Here is an 18924-nt window from a genome sequence, read left to right on the forward strand (position 1 = left end):
TTATCTGACTGTTTGGGTGGTGGATAGGGGCTGCTGCATTGCTGAAAGCTGGCAGCTGGAATCACAGAATAAGGAAACATTCCTCTTGGATTACGTGAATGCGTCATTCTTTAATGACCCCAGCCCTAAAAAAAAACTTAACCTGCTAACCCTGTTCACTTGCCAACATTTACTGAGCATTTACAGGTTCCAGGCACTCATGGTAGCCTCCATAGGGGCTACCGATCAACGAGGTGTCTTTGCCATGGAGGAATTTATGGTGCCGTAATGATGAAGACATCCCATTGCAGAGGCAGCTGAGTGTGTTCCCTATAGGACTGGTTTGTTATAGCCCTTACAAAATGAAAGTGAGCCGAAAACAAGGCCTCTTGGGATCTCAGCATGATAAAATCTTGGACACCAAGGCTCAGGAATGACTCTGGATCTTACCACAAGCAAGAGGTTTAGTGGCCTCTCAGGCTGGTGGCATCAGGGATGCCCTAAGCAGCCCCACTTGGGGACCTGTCACTGTTTCCAGTGTCACAGAGTCATATCATTCCATGTGCCACAAAGACCATAAGCCTGAGGAACGACAGCAAGCAGCACTGGTACATAACTGAAACTTTCACTTTAATCCATACCTCAGTGTCCTGAGGTAGAATTCACTTGTCAGCCAGGGCTCAAGGAGGCTTGGGAAGTGAATGAGGTCACATAGCTGGCTGGTTAGCCACAAGCTGAGACTTGAACTCAAGCCCCTGGCCCCAAATCCTGCTCCTGTGACACTGTCACTTCTGCATTTTTCCCTCAGGTTAAAAGCCAAAATTGGACTGAAAAATCCTTCTGTCTTATCTGTTTCACAATGAGACAACACGTTAGGTCTTGCAAAATTGAACTGAAAGTGAAGGGGTGGGAGCTCTTCCTGAAAGTATTCAGAAGTGACCTCTGAAAATAGTTCACTATTCACTTGACCCAGAAAACCCCACGAAATCATACAAATCAAGAGGTTCAAATCTTCACGTTCACTTTAAGAACACTTGCGAAAATTCCCAGGACATCAAGGGTATAAATATTCAAAAAGCCACCAAGTATCTGAAGGATATCACTCTACAGAAGCAATGTGTATCATTCTGTCATTACAATGGTGGAGTTGGTAGGTGTGCCCAGGCCAAATAGTGGGGCTGGACACAGGGTTGGCAGAAAAAGAGTACTGAATTTTTGCTGCACATGCTTAAAAATGCAGAGAGCAATGCTGACTTAAGGGGTTAGATGTTGATTCTCTGGTCACTGAGCACATCCAGCTGAACAAAGCTCTCAAGATTCAGCATAGAACTTACAGAGCATGGGTGGGTTACTCCACCCATGAGCTCTCTCTGCCACACTGAGATGACTGTTACTGAAAAAGAGCAGATTGTCCCTAAACCAGAAGAGGAGTTGCACAGAAGAAAAAAGATATCTCAGAAAATACTAAAGAAACAAAAACTTATAGCCCAGGAGTAAATTCAACATAAAATACCAAAATAAAAAAAGTGAAGGGGTGGGAAATCTCTTAGAGAAATGACTTGCTACAGGAATGATACCCAGCCTTACCCTTTCTGCCTCCTCGACAAGACAGGCTCAGGATGGGTGTCATGCAGCCCCTACACAACAGCATCTGAGGGCCCCCTGGTAGAACTCTGGTCCCACAATCTTCTGCACCCCCACCCCTTGACTCATGTCCTGAAAGACTTTAAGTGATCAAGGTCTAGAAGACTTTTCATTGATGATTTGTTTTATACTTTAAAGCAAACTCTCATTGGAGAGGATATCAAATACCATCAGAAGACAATGGATTAGGTATCTGAGGGACAAGAAGGCACCCTTAAAGGGGAAAAAATGAAAGCTTTTATAGGTCAGCCAGGCCTGCTGGTGGCTGGTCAGTAAGCTATTGCAAAGAAAAGTTCCACAAACATGCATTGAAGTCGTGAGACCTCAAAGATGAGTACAAAAGTCCCAGCCCTGCCTGATGCCCAAGAGCTCTGGGTCTGCATGCTCATGTGAAATGTGGGTTTTGGCAGCTTGTACATTTACCTGTGAGGGTAACTTGCCTTTTATGCACTGTCAATAGTCTTCCCTATGTGGTTGGAATGCTAGTGGCTGAGGTCATCTAGCAGGGCCTCGAGAAGTCCACACCAACCACACAACATTGATCCCTCCAGGTTTCCTTTTTTGACTCCTATATGTGGCCTGCTTCAGAATAAGAAAATTCCAGTGACTCAGTTGGACGCTTTCCAGGAAGAATGACTAGAACCTCCAGTGTCAGGACCCCAGTGCCAGGGCATGGAAACCAGATCGTAGAATGTGCACAAGGGTAAACTTTTCCCACTTTTAAGTGACCACTGAAACTGATCTTACTTGCCTGGACCTCATGTAGTTGGTTCATTTTTCAAGGAAGAGAACTATACTATTAGAACAGTGGTTCTCAACCTTCTGGCCCTTTAAATACAGTTCCTCATGTTGTGACCCAACCATAAAATTATTTTTGTTGCTACTTCATAACTGTAATGTTGCTACTGTTATGAATCGTAATGTAAATATCTGACATGCAGGATGGTCTTAGGTGACCCGTGAAAGGGTCGCTCAATCGCCAAAGGGGTCGCGACCCACAGGTTGAGAACCGCTGTATTAGAAGATCTTAAAGTGTCTTTCAACTTCGGGTAACCCATGTTTCCTTGGTGTAGCAGTTCATGGGCAGCTCTGCCTGTCATCCAGAGTCCTGGTACATAACACCTTCCTTGGAACTTATGCCTCTCGTTCCTGAATCTATCACCTTATTCAGTCAGGGTCCTTAGTAAATGTTTAATGAAACTCTCCAGGACTCTGAGTTATAGAGTGACTTAACAGTTGGGGGAAAAAAAAGAATATCCCACATCAAACGGAAAATAAGGAGGGGTATTTATATCAGGTAAAAGAAGGCTCAGGGAAGGAAGATACAGACCTTTCCCAGGAGACCTGTGGGCAGAACCAGCTAAGCTGGGGGGATATGAGAAGAACTCCCAGGTAGGATGTCTGTGGGTCAGTGAGGAGTCAGAGTCTGGGTACAGAGAGCCAAGAAATAAGGCTCGATGAGGATGAATTTTGAAGCCTGTAATTGACTGGAAGCACAGAGAGTTTTTAGCAGAGGATTGATGTGATAAAAAAAAACAAAACTGAGTTGAAAAACTATCTGGCGGTGGTGTGCAGAATGAACTGAAAGGGAAGACCTGAGAGGAAAGGGGTCAGGGAGTTACAATAGAAAGTGAAATCTGGACAAAGGCAGAAACAATGCAAACTCAGGCAACAGGTTTGTAGCAACCATGTACCAAGGTCTGGATGCTGTTCTAGGAGTAGGATACGGGCTTGAAGGAGACAGACATGTATCCCGTGCTTTGAGGAACTCACCTTTTAGGAGAGGAAACAGACATTACTTTTTAAGAATTAATGCCCCACTTATATGTAAGGGATTTGAGGAAACATACAAAATACATTTAATTCCAAAGGATAAATATAAATGATTTTATTATCCTGAAAACATCTCTTTAGATAAAACAGTACGGATGGCTGATCTTATAGTCACTCAGAGTTAGCTTATGGCCTGGCACCAAAGCCTGGCTAAGCAAAGGCATTTCAGATAAGACACAACTAGGTCTAAGTGCAGTTCCTTGAGTCATGTCAACTGATTTAGATACTAAGTAAAGGCTGTGAATGGGCTGGGGTCTAGATTGGGTCCACGGAGAGATGTTTTGTTTGGCATCATGCCTGATACTTTGAGAAGAGGGCTATGCTCTATAATGTGCTACAAGTCTGTTCACCTCACTTGTGTCACCTGTGTAGCCCTTGAGGGCATCAGATCTTGGGACTTCTCAGAGTGGAGGGTCCACCAAGAATCCCCAATAGATTTTTAAAATATATTTTTATTGATTTCAGAGAGGAAGGAAGAGGGAGAGAGAGATATAGAAACATCAATGATGAGAATCATTGATTGGCTGCCTCCTGCACGCCCCAACTGGGGATTGAGACTGCAATCCTGGTACATATCCTGACTGGGAATCAAACCCAAGACCTCCTGGTTCATAGGTTAATGCTCAACCACTGAGCTATGACAGTTGGGCCCCAACAGATTTTCACAAAGGCTTTTAAAAACAGTTGGATTAGAGAGTTGAAGCTAACTTTTGGCAAGAATCTAGAAAGCAGATGTGAATTTGACTTCAATTGACCCCTAAGAATATGCTTTGATCATAAACCAAGCAGATGGTAGGGTTAAGGTCCATTATAAAAATTAGGATATTGACCCAGGAGTAAAGGAAGTTCAGGAAAGTTCCTTGAGTCAAAGACAATACATTTTTATGGAATATCCTTAGAACTTTGGGACTGGGCATGGTTAGATTGGGATGAGGGATGTGGGTAGGAAAGTTAAGGGGTAAGTGAAAACAAGATTTTGAAGTTGAATGACTACAAAACCAATGTATAAAAAGGTTGAAGTGAGACGAGTTTAGGAGGGAGTTGATGAATTTGATATTAGACATAAGTGTGGAATGATGGTGAGACATCTAAGTGGTGATGTTCACTAGGCATTTGGGGCTTCAGATTTGGAGCTAAAGAGAGAGGACAGGGCCAAGAAGGAAACAGCAGTAAGAACTGGAGTCAGAAAAAGTACTGAGTTCTCAGAGTGTGAAGCAAAGCACTTAGTGTGGGGTCCACAGGGTACAGACGAATAAGAAGGAACAACAGGAGAAAAGGAAAAGCCTATCACAGTAAGTGTAAACAAAAGGATTCAAGAAGGAGGAATGGCGAAAGGGGTCCAATGGCACAGGGTGAGATCAAGAACAACAAAGATGAAGGTAAAAAGGAGTGGACTGGGCAGTAGGAAGGTCATATGTAACCTCTGAGTAACTGTTATGAGTGTAATTGAAGCAAATGCCAGGAGTTTTAAAAAGAGGAAATGGTTGGAAAGGAAATGGAAACAGTTGACCCCCTCCTTAAAGCCCTTCAGTGTTTCTTCATTTCTCTTAGGACAAATTCTATTATCTTTAATGTGCCTACAAAGGCTTTGCACAGGTGTTCCCTATCACTATCTCCACCCCCAGTAAACCCCACTCCCCCACTCTCTGAGCCCGGGGTCACCAGCCTTCTTTCTGTTCTTTGCTGATCATTCTTTCTGCTTAGAATCATGCTCATTCTCCCCCACTCTAATCCCTCCAGGCCCTCAGCCCCACTCAGCAGCCCCTCCCTGGGACAGGATACTCTCCAGCCTGGGAAACTGTTCAATAAGAATCTGTACCTCCGCCCCCAAGACCTGGTCAGCCCTGGGTGGCTGAGGTCATCTGTCTCTCTCCTAACAGCAGCCCCAGGAGGCAACCCTCTGTGGATACCCAAATCAGAAGATGCAGCAGGTGGCTGAGTCTCGTTTCTCTGGGAGTGGGGACATAAAGAAGGACAAACCAGGTGTGCTGGAGAGAATGAGAGGGAAGGCAGACTTGACATCCAAGGTGGTCAGGTCATCTCCCTGCTGGACAGGTGGCCCCCATTCGGCAAGGTAGGATTTAGAAGTGTCTGGCCAGGTTAGGCAGCACTTCTGCAAGGTTGGAGCCTGCCTCCCTAATCTGCAGAGGGTCAGGGCTATATCAGGTCACCTGGGAGCCCCTCTTGGCACTGTGGGTCCATGGTGTGTCCTGATTCCAAGGTCACCAGGGCATACAGGATCTGCTCTCTCAGGGCCTTTGACCCACTCAGACTGGGGACTCTGGGTATAGCACTAGCAATTCCTTGCCCTGAGGTTGGTGAGGCATTAGGTGAAGGTGTTAGGATACCTGCAGCTCCATGCAGCACAGGAGCACAGGTCTGGTTCATTAGGTGGCCAGAGCCCCTACTTGGTGCCAGGATCACTGTGGGATGCCCCAGCAAGTGGAGAGCAGAGACCACCCTGCAAATAAATGCCTGTGTGTGTGTATAAATTATATATATACATATGCATGGAGGTGAGGGGAGAGTATTTCTGGCACCCAAGACATGTAAGCAACCTCTATGAAGTTCTGGTACCACCATTCAAAGGCCTCTGTGTAACTGTCTGTGTGGCCTATCAGAATGTCCTACCAAACAGGAAAACCAATACACAAGGAGAAGACAATCTTTTTTCTGAGGTCTATAAAGCTTATTCCTTTAAAGGGAGTCATTCTGAATAGCCTAGGAATGAACATAAATGATCAAAAAGTCCCTGAATATAGAAACCAAATGAATCCCATAATAGGCAACAAAATGGCATGATTAAAAGCATGGACTCTGGCCCCGCCAGTGTGAGTCAGTGATTGAGCGTCTACCTATAAACCAGGAGGTTGATTCTGGTCAGGGCATATGCCAGGGATATGGGCTCAATCCTCAGTGAGGGCATGCAGAAAGCAGCTGATCAATGATTCTCTCTCATCATTGATGTTTCTGTCTCTCCCTCTCCATTCCTGAAATAATAATATATATATATATATATATATATATATATATATATATATATATCTTTAAAAGAGAGAGAGAGAGAGAGAGAGAGAGCGCGCGCGCATGGGCTCTAGAGACAGACTATATGAACACCAATCTCAGTTCTGCCACAAACAAGTTGGGTGCCCTAGGACTATGGCTCAGTTTCATCACCTGTAAAATGGGGATCCTCACACTTAGCTCTTATGACTGTAGTGAGGATGAATGGCTTAATATTTGTAAAGTGCCTGACATATAGCAAAATGCTTTGTTAGCATTAAAAAAAAAATTCTCATCCTGCCCTGGTTGAGTAGCTAAATTGGTTAGAGCATAGTCCTGATACACCAAGGTTATGGGTTCGATCTCTGGTCAGGGCACATACAAGAGGCAACCAATGAATAACTGAAACAACAAATTGATGCCTCCCTCCCTCACTCCCTCCCTCCCTCTCCTTCTCTACCTAAAAGATCAATTTAAAAAATCTTAGCCTGTCAGGTCTTTAAACAGTACTTTCTGAGTCGTCTTGATGAACTTTTTGGGAAGATGAGAAACTGAGCTTCTTAGCCCCGCTAAAAGTTTAGACATCAAGGCAATCCTCACCTCACACGATAATGTGGGATTGTAAAAGCGACCACGCAAGCTGAAACTGCGCCAAAGCTCTCTTCAAAACCAAGAGAGAAAAATCACTGCTGTGACCCTCCACATTTTTGTTGAAACATTAAAAACTCTTACTGTAGGCTTTAAATGTATAGGAAAATGAAAAAAAAGTAAAACTAATATTTAATACACTGTAATTTAAAACATCAGAAACACTGCAATTCTTAAAGAGTTTTCTTTCTTTGTTTAAAAAGCACACATATCCAGAGTATTTGAAAAGGTCATGACTTCTTTGTATAGCTTAGGATACCAAGGGAGCATACCTTGGTGAACACCTCGGTGAACTGCCATACACCTTTATAAATTTGCATCAGCTTCCAATATTTTATCCCTTGTGTTTTCAATGTTGTGAAATACCTGAGAGTTCCTTCAATGTGAAGTTTTCTGCCAGCATCACTTCCTCTGTGACATCATCCTCCTTTTTGTCACAATCACTTTCTCCACTTATGCTTTTAACACTGGTTTCAGGTTTCATCAATATGAATAGAAATCTGGAGGGTCCTGCTAGAAAGTCACAGGAGCTTACTCAGAATATCAAATTCCATTCTGGAAATTAAAAACCAAAAAACTCAACCTGTGCAAAGCAGCGCCTGCTCATTAACAAAGGAACCAGATAGTTACAGAAACATTGCTAAATTCCAGTCTCAACTTTACACACACACACACACACACACACACACATTAACTTTTTAATACATGTACAGGTATTTTTAGTGCCTTGCACTTAACCGTTAATGATTATTTAAAAAGTGGGAAAATAGACTGAATCAAGCAATTGAATGCAGTTGCTAGAAATGGGTCTTTGGTTGGATGATTAAGATCTCATGGATCTTGGGAGAATTATAAGTACACAGTCTTTAAGAATGTGATAAGAGGTCTGGATTCTTTCCCTCTGAAAAGGGCAGATGAGCAGATACAGCATTTTATGCAGCATTTCAGGGAGTTCACAGAGCCCCTGAAATCCAATTAGAAGCCCTGGCTAAGAATCTAGCACCTTATTACTAGATAAAACCCAGCCAAAATCTGTTTCAGAGCCATTACAAGTCCTGGAAACTTCAGGCACTTTCTAAAGGAAGGTAAACCTTCAAATAGTCATCAGGCCCCCGGGAACTGCATTGAATGGTTGCTCTTTCCTCCCCGTACAAATCTATTTAATCTAGGTATCTTCAACAAATCAGCATCTCTAAAACTCTCTCTTGAGAGTATAGGTATTAGGAAGCCTTATTGTAAAGACAGACTCAACATTATGTTGTTGAAAAACAGAACCAGCAAATCAAACTGAAAATCGTCTTACACAGGTTAGCTGCTGTGAGGAGCAAGGTTGCTGAGTGGCACCTGAGCCTATCGCTGGTGGCATTCTACTCTGTCTGTCCTTTCTATTCTTCCTCTTTCCCATTCCTGTTCTTTTTCCTCTCCTTTATTCTCCCTCTCCCATTCTTCTTCCCTATTACCTTGGACATTGGCCCCACAGGCATTGCTTAATTCAGCCTGTGATGCAAAAGGTTTTAAGCCTCACTTGTCCTGAGTGAGTCAACTTGAATTCAATATACAATCTAATGGGGGGCTCTGAGAATGCCTCACTGATGACCAAGAAACACATTCTTGCTAGAGAAGCTTATTCTTTAGGGAAAGCAATTTTGAGCAAGGAAGGGTATTAGGGGTTGCTTTTTTAAAAAAAAAATGATTTGGCTGCAAGGGGAAAAGATTGCCTATACAAAATCTGCTGATGAAGTCACAGAATGACTCCACCTCTGGAATGAGCTTAATTTTCTTGTATTTTGGTAAGAAATCTGGCTCTCAATTGGGAATTCAGTCACTCTATCCACTCAAGGGCAAAATGATAAGGTTCTATCAGACCAAGCGTCTAAATGAACCTGAGACTATCAAGGTCAAAAATGCTGCATGTCAAGCCAAAAGATCTCTCTTGGGCTTGCTTGTTTTGACTTGTACCCACAGGTCAAATTTGTCTTGTCTAAGTGTCCAATCGCGTTATAAAACAAAGTGCAGCTCTCTGCAGTACAGCATCTTCTCAAGGGACAGGAGTCCTAGCTATACCTCTTGGGGGATTCTCTCATTTTTCGGCCCCTTTGATTTCCACAGAACTTTAACGTGCCTCCCTTGAGATCGAGGATCACAGTATGATTTTGGAAATGCTGAACCCAGTGCATTATAACATTACCAGCGTGGTAGTGCCTGAAGCCGTTCCTGTTGCCACCATGCCCATCCTGCTGCTCACCGGCTTTCTCTTTTTGGTCTGGAATTATGAGGACACATCCTCAATCCCAGGTAAGTTATCATTTAGTTTCGTATCTAAGATTATTTACTTGGGCTTTTGGTCCATGAGGATAAAGAAAATTTTGTAAAAGACACAGAGCAAACCTGGGGAGATGGCTGAACACCACAGCAACATTGGCAAATGAAGAGTCGGGTGAAAATTTTTATATCAATTATCTGTACATTTTAAATGAAAGCATTTTAAAATATATTAGATAATACCTTCTACTCTGTGGTTATCTCTGGTAAGGCAGACTTGGCACAAACCCTTTACGGTAAGTTTGAGACTGGGAGGAGCAAGGTAAAAATTCAGGGGTTTTTGTTATTTATTTGTTGAATTCAAATTCATACCAATTTTGCTCTGAAGGTGGAAAAGTCTCTGGAATGCCTTCTGTACTCCTTTCCTTCTCCTTCCCACTCTGCCTCATCCAGGCCTTCTCCATGCCGTCCCTTAACGCCTCTCTCATTTTCTTTTGTTCTTAAGGGGAGTGGGTGATAATGGTACCACCGTAAGGACTGGATGAGGCTGGGCAGTTGAAAGAATGGGGACCACTACAATTCCCTTTGAACGTCACAACCTGATAGATTTTTCAACAAGATCTGTGGGTCAATCAAAAGTAGAGTATAATATAAATAACCAGGTAAATTCAATAGAAACCCCCACCACTCCATTACCATCAGATTAATTCAGAATGAATCAGAAGTATCAGACTAGTTCTTTAGTTTTCAGTGAAAATTCCTTGTGGCAGGCATCTGCCCAATTCCATAAGCTATACAGTAAGACTGTATTTCAGGAGCACAGTCATTACACACTTCCAAGCACGGGGGTGCCTCAACACAGAGTAATTTAGAGCCGGAGTATGGGGCCGGTGCAAAGTGCCCTGTGTCTGGATTCTTTAAGAATTTCCAGAGAACTGCCTGTCTCTCTGTCTAATTCAGCCTGGTACTTCAGGCTACTTCAATGCCCAATTTAACAGAACACTTAATTTTGTTCTCTACTCCCTGATGGGGTCTGAGGGAAGATTCTTCCATGGTCTTTAACTTGAAATCCTTTCTCACTGAACTTCTTCCCCAGTGGGCTCCCAGGTCAGATTCCAGGAATAGTAGAGGTGAGGTGGGTGCATTTTAAAATAGCCCCCGCCCCAACACACACACACAGATATTTATGCTGCAGGTGGTGGTAGAACTCCCTCAGCCCCATGAATGAGGAGGTCAGTCTAGGGCAGTGATGGCGAACCTTTTGAGCTCGGCGTGTCAGCATTTTGAAAAACCCTAACTTAACTCTGGTGCCGTGTCATATATAGAAATTTTTTGATAGTTGCAACCATAGTAAAACAAAGACTTATATTTTTGATATTTATCTTATATATTTAAATGCCATTTAGCAAAGAAAAATCAACAAAAAAAATGAGTTCGCGTGTCACCTGACACACGTGTTACAGGTTCGCCATCACTGGTCTAGGGGGCAAGCATGGGAAGTGGCATCCCTGGAGCTATGGGTCAGGAGCCTCAGTGGCCGCCCATTCTGCCCCCTGCTGTGGGCTGGGGACACCATGCTGCCATACACTGACAGGTCACATAATGCTGTGGCTCTCAGCCACACGGGAAGTGGGGGCCCCATGCTGATATTTGAAAAAAAATTTCCCCAAGTGATTTTTCCTGAGCAGCCAGGGTGGAGAGCCACAGATATAAGCCCAACGCCTTCATTTGACAGAAGGGGACACTGAGCCCCAGAGAGGCGATCTGCTTTGACAAGAATGAGAAACCATGAAGTTCAACCTCCCCATTTTACAGGTGAGAGGGAAATGGCCTGTCAGATGCCCAGCTACATGGAAAGTGAAAGCACAGGTGTGGCGGGGCAACTGGAAGTCCTGCTTCCCACGTGGCTGCTCATTTTGCTAGCCAGGGAGCTTCTAGGTCCAGGCTTTCCCTTTGCAAATGTGAGGTCTGCTCAGACTCTGAGATCCCATGTTCCTCATTAGGAAAGGAAAAGTGAGGAAACTGGCCTTACTGGGGTAGTTCCAACCAATACTTCTAAACTCCTTTGGCCAGTTCCCTCTCATCACTGGTCTCTGGGTTCTCAATTTTACAGGTTTGGGGAAGCTCAGGGTCAGCGAAAGCCAAAGAGGCTTAAGAAGGTGCAATGATTCAAAGCCCTTAAGTTTAAGTTATAGTTTACAACAAAGCAACTTCATACCTATTTTCTCTTGTGATCCTCATAGCACTCTGGTGGGGTGGGTGTATTTCTGCCTACTTTGCAGGTAAAGAACCTGAAACTAAAAGAGGGTAGATATTGCATGGCTACTAAGTGATGAAACTTGGACTCAAATCTAAGCTTCTTCGACCCACACGTACTGAGTGTCCCTGCTATATCAGGCTCTGGGAGGTGAGGGAGACAGGGGGGTATAGAGATGATGCACAGGCAGGTGACTCCGTGCCAGCGAGAGCTATGAGAGTCTGGGTGAGGACTTAGGAGATCTAGAAGCTTCAGTTCTAAGGAAATGCCACCAGTTCGCTGATCTCTGTGCAGGATTCACAGTTCCTGGCACCTGGCAGCTCTTCCTTCCCCCCAAACACAGAGCCATTCCCCAAACTGGCACATGAGTCTTCTCCCCCAGAGCCTCTCTCTGCTCTGGGCACCAGGTCCCCAGAGGGGTCATGAGGGAAAGGACATAGCAGTATATTCTCTTTTCTCCCCTAAGAAAATATTTTATGGAATAGAGCACAGATAAATATGTCATCACGCTCCAGGACAAAAAATAGAATGTTAGCAGAGTCCCCAAAAATGGCTCTTGTGTCTTTTCAACATACCCTCTCTCCCCACAGAGGTAAATGTGCTTCTGTTAGGTGACAATTACTTCCTGCTTTTTTACAGTTTTACCACCTAATTTCACATCCCCAATCAATATAGTTTAGTGCTGCCTGATTTTAAATGTTTTAGCAATGGAATCCTACATTATTTGCTTTTCTATTTTGCTTCTTTTGCTCAGTTTTATACTTGTAAGATTCATCCTGGTGGTGGCCTGCGGCTGCAGCTCATATGGGCTGTAGTTACACAAACATCTTATATTTAATTACTGTTTCTACTGTTGAAAGACATTTGGGGTGTCTCCAGTTTGGGGCTATTGTGAATAGTGCTGCTGGGAACATCCATGTGTGCAGGTTTCTCTAGGGCAGCAGTTCTCAACCTGTGGGTCACGACCATCGGAAAACACATATAGCATATCAAATATTTACATTATGATTCATAACAGTAGCAAAATTACAGTTATGAAGTAGCAACAAAAATAATTTTATGGTTGGGGGTCACCACAACATAAGGAACTATATTAAAGGGTCGCAGCATTAGGAAGGTTGAGAACCACTGCTCTAGGGTGTATACCTAGTGTGAAATACCTTTCACACAACAGCTTCTTGATTAGATAGCAGGCAAGAGGCCCAGTTGTTGGCTTCACAAAGGCTGTCTCTATACTAAACTGCAGTCAAGCATTTACTGCTCCTCTTAGGGCAGTGATGGCGAATCTTTTGAGCTCGGCATGTCAGCATTTTGAAAAACCCTAACTTAACTCTGGTGCCGTGTCACATATAGAAATTTTTTGATATTTGCAACCATAGTAAAACAAAGACTTACATTTTTGATATTTATTTTATATATTTAAATGCCATTTAGCAAAGAAAAATCAACCAAAAAATGAGTTTGCGTGTCACCTCTGACACGCATGTCATAGGTTCGCCATCACTGTTTTAGGGTGAAAACAGTTCCTGCATCTGCTGCATGCCTAGATAAGCATCTCCAAAACCAAGAGAGCAGCTTAATATGTGGCTGCAACCAGAATATTTCCCTAATGTCCTACTGAAGTTTCTCCCCTCCTAAAGCATTCTTCTCTCTAGCTGGAAGGTGTAAGATATGTGTGTAAATGAAAGGATCATATTGTGTTATAATTGCTTGATTTTGCACTTTCTTTTCACATAGTTTCCTCTCCTGCCCAGGACTCTGCTGAGGACCTACTTACACTTATCATCCCATCTCTAGTCCCTAATTTGGAGCTAGTGTCTACACATAGTTGGGTCTCAGTGTTTATTGGATGAATTAAGCTGACCTATGAATGATCACTAAGGACCCAACACTCTGATTCTCTTCTGGTTAGAACACTCAGGTTTCCAACCTAAGTAAAGTTCATTGCAATCTCCCTTTTGAGTAGACACAGCTCTGCACTGGCATCTTTTATATTTGAATGGTGGTTCCCAAACTTTTAGATAAAAAATGTTTCTCATGAGCCTAGGACAGTGGTCGGCAAACTGCGGCTCTCGAGCCACATGCGGCTCTTTGGCCCCTTGAGTGTGGCTCTTCCACAAAATACCGACTTCTGCGCATGGGCCACGAAGTTTCAATCGCACTGTACGTGCGTGCCCGCAAGTGGTATTTTGTGAAAGAGCCACACTCAAGGGGCCAAAGAGCCGCATGTGACTCATGAGCTGCAGTTTGCCGACCATGGGCCTAGGACATTGAGTAAGCAAATGTTGAATAAATCTACTTCCAAATAGCCAGATGTCTGACCTCATTTGGAATAAATGTATTTGATACAATTATATTTTTCTATTTTTATAAAAATATAAGCGCAACCTAAAATACTCTAAAAAAGTGACATGTAAAAGTTTATTTTCTATATTATATACATCTAATTAATTTTAAAAATTCATTCAGAAAACATTTATGGATCATCTACAATGTTTCAAGTTGTAACTATCCAGGAAAGTATTTGGTTGTTATGCATATTTCAATTGATAGCAGGTTAGTATATCTCATGACATATTCAATTAAACTTGCTTATTTAAATCTTTTTAAGAACTTAAGGAAACTATTTTATATAAAGTCAGTTATCTACTTATAGTGTTATTAGTATAAAAGATTAAGAACCCTTTGAAAATGTTTTTCTTCTATAGATGTGAACAAAGTTCTTCATGTTAAAAAACAAACAAACAAACAAACAAAAAACAGCTAACAGTCTTGCCCACATTAATGCAACTCTTGCATAGTTAAGAACTTTGCCAAATTTGGAACTAAACATCTAATTTAGATTACTTAAGAAAAAGCTTAGATTATCTAGATTATTATTATACAACTACTGCCCATAAAGTGAGAGTAATGCCTCACACAGTTGTGCATGTTTTGCTTTATAACTATTTCACTAACAGAATGGACTTAAAGGAGAAGATTTAGAAAACTAATACATACTTTATAAATAAATTCCTAAAATCTTGCCTAGAAGCCTTTGTCTAACTTTTTTCATCACCACTGGTAAATTCAAGCTACCAAGTTTGATATCTGATATAAGCAAGGAGAAAATTCCTTAGCTGTTCTCTGAATTCCTGTCTTCAAAATCCTGCCTTTGTCTGCCCTAGAGGGGTAGCTCAGTTGGTTGGAGCATCTTCCCAGTCAGGGCATATACAAGAATCAACCAATGAATGCATAAATACATGGAACAATAAATCAGTGTTTCTCTCTCTCTCTCCTTTCATCTTTCTCTAAAATCAATAAATTAAATGATTTTTTATAAATTCTGCCTATGTCTGCATAAGCAAGGATGAAAGTGGCTGAGTAAAACCACATTGAAGGACTAAAACTCTGGTCTAAAAACTGATCAGACTCTCTGCCCACTTAAAGTTTTAGGTTTATTTTGCCTAATGAGATTTAGCTTAAGATTCTTTTCTTAAACTGAGTCCTTTTTGAAGGAAAAAGGATGAATATTATTTGTTTAGACATTACCTTTGCAAACCATGTTTTTCTTAGTTTAAAAAGTTACACCATAAAATTTTTTTTCAAAGTTTATACCAAAACTACAACCTAATTCTGATCCACCCATTAGGTCAACTGGGGTATTTAAATCAAACGTTTTCAGACAAAACTAGGTAGTCAAACAGATCTGTCAGTTTGTCACTTTCCCTGGGGTCTATGTTTATAACTGACAGACTGATTAACTTGTATTTGAAACTCACTGACACCATTTAACATGGCAAGAAAACAGCAGACACATGCCCTCGTTCATTATGCATGAAATGATTGAGACCAAATGGAACTAGTATGGTGTGGACAATGAATTCCTTTTTACTCATGAAGGGGTAAAGAAATTCTAGTTAAGCTTACTGGTTTATTTTATTTTTTTTAATTTTTAGTGATTCACAGATATACATCAGGAGATGTAAAAAAAAACACTTAGGTATAAAAGAACAAGAACAGCAGTAGAAAAGCAGTCTCTCTTTTTGGCGTAACTGGAATGCTGACTGTGACTTGATGGTTTTCCTAGGTCCTGGCTATTGTATGGGAATTGGGCCCCTCATCTCCCACTTCAGGTTCCTGTGGATGGGGATTGGCAGTGCCTGCAACTACTACAACAAGATGTATGGAGAGTTCATGAGAGTCTGGGTATGTGGAGAGGAAACACTCATTATCAGCAAGTAAGTCTATTAATAATCAGAGACCCATTTTTAAAGTCAAAGCTGGGCTTTTTCCTATTCAAAAAACAAACTTACTTATTTTGATATCTTGCTCTCTTTGCTCCTGAGGCTATGGTTTTACTAGTACAGTGAAAGTGAGATATTTCTAGGTAAAAAATCTAACATTGCAAACCAGTGGAACAAACAATGAATGGGCTTTGCCTGAAGCCAGAGCTACATAGATAAAGAACTCTGGAAAGCTGGGAAAGTATTCACAATCTCTCTAATCAGTGAATGTGGAGAATATAGATGGTCTGTTTTCAACAAAACATATTTTAGAGAGCGGCATTATCTCTTCTGCTTTCCTAAGCATGCCTGAGACAAAAATCTGACAGGACCAGTTTGCTAGGGTGTTTGTAATAACAGGCTAGTGGGCATCGCTAGAAGGGTAACAGTGCATAAAGAAGCCATCCATCTGATGCTATCCTATTTATGACTGCAGGCGGTGTCCCAGCTGAGTGATCTTATTAAATAAAGCAGGAACACTATTGCCTATCAGAAGAAATGATGCCCCCCACTGTCACATTATCTAGATAACTTCAGCAGATTGAATTCACTCCAGGGTTAATCAAATATGCATTGATTGTATAGAATTAGCTTTGTGAAATACCAGTTTTCTTATTTAGTAACTAGAGGCCCGGTGCACGAATTCATTCATGCACAGGTGGGGTCCCTTGGGGTGGGCTGTGAGGCTGGTGGCACGAGCTGGGGCCCAGCTCGCGCCCCCAGCCTCACAGCCCCACAGCCCTGCCTGGCACCTCACCTTGGCCTGGCACCACCCCCTCACCTGCTCCACCATCCCACCTGCGGGGTGATTGATTGGGCCAGGGTCCTGGCCCAGCTCCCTCAGCACCTGGGAGCTAGACCGCAGCCCCACCCCTCGTTAGCTTGCTGTCTTCGGGATGATTGGTGGGGCAATCGAGCCCCCACTCACTCCTGCCGTAGCCTGGTGCTGCCCACTCACCTGCTCCACCATCCAGCAGCGGTCCCGCTCTTGTCAGGGCCCATCGGGGCTGGCAGCGCCTCCACTGCAGCACCACGTCGCTGACATCGCCATGTTCCATGCGGCCCCCTGGTGGTCAGTTCATGTCATAGCGAGCAGTCAAACTCCCAGGTGAACTCTAGGTCAAGGGGACAATTTGCATATTAGGCTTTTATTATATAGGATCATAGAAAATGGAGAATGTCAGAAAGAGCATATTTGACTAGACTTTCAGATATCTTTACTAGATTTTTAGCAGCTTTGCCAACATTGTCTCATTAATGAATTTTTATATTTACAACACTTAATGGGGCTTTACCCACAAACTAAGGCTGGCCAGGGTCTTTTACTGATTAGAATGATTTGTTTAGACACATAGACTATCACCCAGAAGGAAAGTGAAGCATTTCTGGAAACTACACTGATTTTTTTTCAGGCCAATATTACATGTATCATTTCATAAAATACCATATTATCCTCAAAGCCCAATTCTCTGAACCAAATACCTGAAAGAAGGAAGTGAGGGAGAAAAATGTCTTAATCCTTCCAAATATTGTTAACTATTTTAATGTTATTTTTGACCAATCTAACACCTCACATTTTGCCTCGGTTTTTTCTGTTTCTTCAGTTTGGTGATGTTGCACTTTTAAGGCAGACCATGCTTACACAACTGATGTAAAGAGCTTCAGATGGAAATGTCACTTCATTCGGTTCACTGTGAAACACTCTAATGTAGTGGTTCTCCCAGAGTGGTCCCTCAGCCAGCAGTATCAACATACCTGGAAACTTATTAGAAATGCACAATCTTGGGCCCCAACCTGACCCACAAATAGGAATGCCTGGGGTGGGCCCACTTACATGTTTTCAGAAGCTCGCCAGGTGGCTAGGGGCAGTCAAGTTTGAGAAGCACCCTCAGGGCTAGGCCATGATTACTCTTGGATTTCACTTCTCTTGAGCTATTGAACTGGTCAGCCAAATGTGAGTGAATTTGGTATGTTCTCATTTTAAAAATCAATATTTTACTCACTTTTGCAACTGACTGCAGTCTCCAAATGTCCTGGGACTGATGACATTTGGACGTGGGGATTGGACATCCCCAGCACAGCAAGCTGCCTTCCCCGCCTCAGGTCAACATCTGCCTTCCTTGTCACCTATTTCCCCCTGCAGACAGGTGCAGTGACCCACAGGATAGTCATCCAAAAGGTTATCTGCCCACAGCTCAGGATCTGGAGCATGGTTCTCACCCATTCTGCACATTGAAGTCATTCAAAGAGCTTTGAAAACCCCAATGCTTAGGCATCAGCAGTATTTAGAGCTCTCCGGGTGATTCCAAAGTGCTGAGGGGTTAGAGGGGGGGAGAGGAGGTAAGAAGTTTCCAGAGCAGGGGTCCTTTCCCTGGGGCTGGGGGAACTGGAGTTGGAATGGTTTTGTCTTATTGTGTTACCCTTAGGTCTAGCTCAGGTGGTGGTCGTATTAGACTAGAATTGGAGTGAAGAATGACGCACGGAGAAAGGAGCAGGGGACCAGAATAGAAATCACTCTTAGATCCTGGATGCTTACATCACCAGATAAATTCCCTGGAAGCCAAAGCCACTTCCTGAAGTGGGACCCTCACTGCAGTGAGGGGTGGGTGGCATCCAGCCACTCTGCTGTCTTAATTAGGAAAGTCACCTTAGCGACCTGACCAAGTCAGGTGCTGATTCACGCTGGAGACGTGGACACTACCCATCCTGCCCTTTCCCCCAGCTCTTCCAGTTCTTTCTTTGTCCTGTCCTCACAGGCTTTTCACTGGTTGGAGTCTTCGTGTTCTTTTTAATTGCCTCTGAGCCACTCAATTTTGTTAAGAGCCTAGGCCCCCCCGACAGGAATAGGACATGTTTGTCCCTATTTTCTTTCCCTGCCTGTTCTTCAGGTCCCTTCCAGGACTACCTGTACCTCTTGAAAAGACCCCACTGGACCTCAGAAAGCTTTTTATTTTTATATAAATAATTTGCCAGATCTCTTTTCTTTTGAAAAGTTTGAGATCTGTAGTGATTATAACTGTGTAGAGATTATGG

The 18924-nt window shown here is 42.8% G+C and overlaps 1 protein-coding gene across 1 annotated transcript in view; it reads left to right on the forward strand.

Moving 5' to 3' along the window:
• The first annotated feature begins 9254 nt into the window (after positions 1-9254).
• The window catches only part of CYP19A1 (cytochrome P450 family 19 subfamily A member 1), a 32970-nt gene continuing 23300 nt past the window's right edge, over positions 9255-18924 (forward strand). The window contains exons 1-2 of the mRNA XM_070404607.1: positions 9255-9402; positions 15696-15846. Coding sequence (XP_070260708.1) covers positions 9255-9402; positions 15696-15846 — 299 coding nt within the window. The remainder of the gene's footprint in view (positions 9403-15695; positions 15847-18924) is intronic.

Source organism: Myotis yumanensis, unplaced genomic scaffold (assembly GCF_028538775.1).
Source record: "Myotis yumanensis isolate MYYU_CA2020_CCGP unplaced genomic scaffold, mMyoYum1.0.hap1 SCAF_1, whole genome shotgun sequence".
Lineage (NCBI taxonomy): Eukaryota > Metazoa > Chordata > Mammalia > Chiroptera > Vespertilionidae > Myotis > Myotis yumanensis.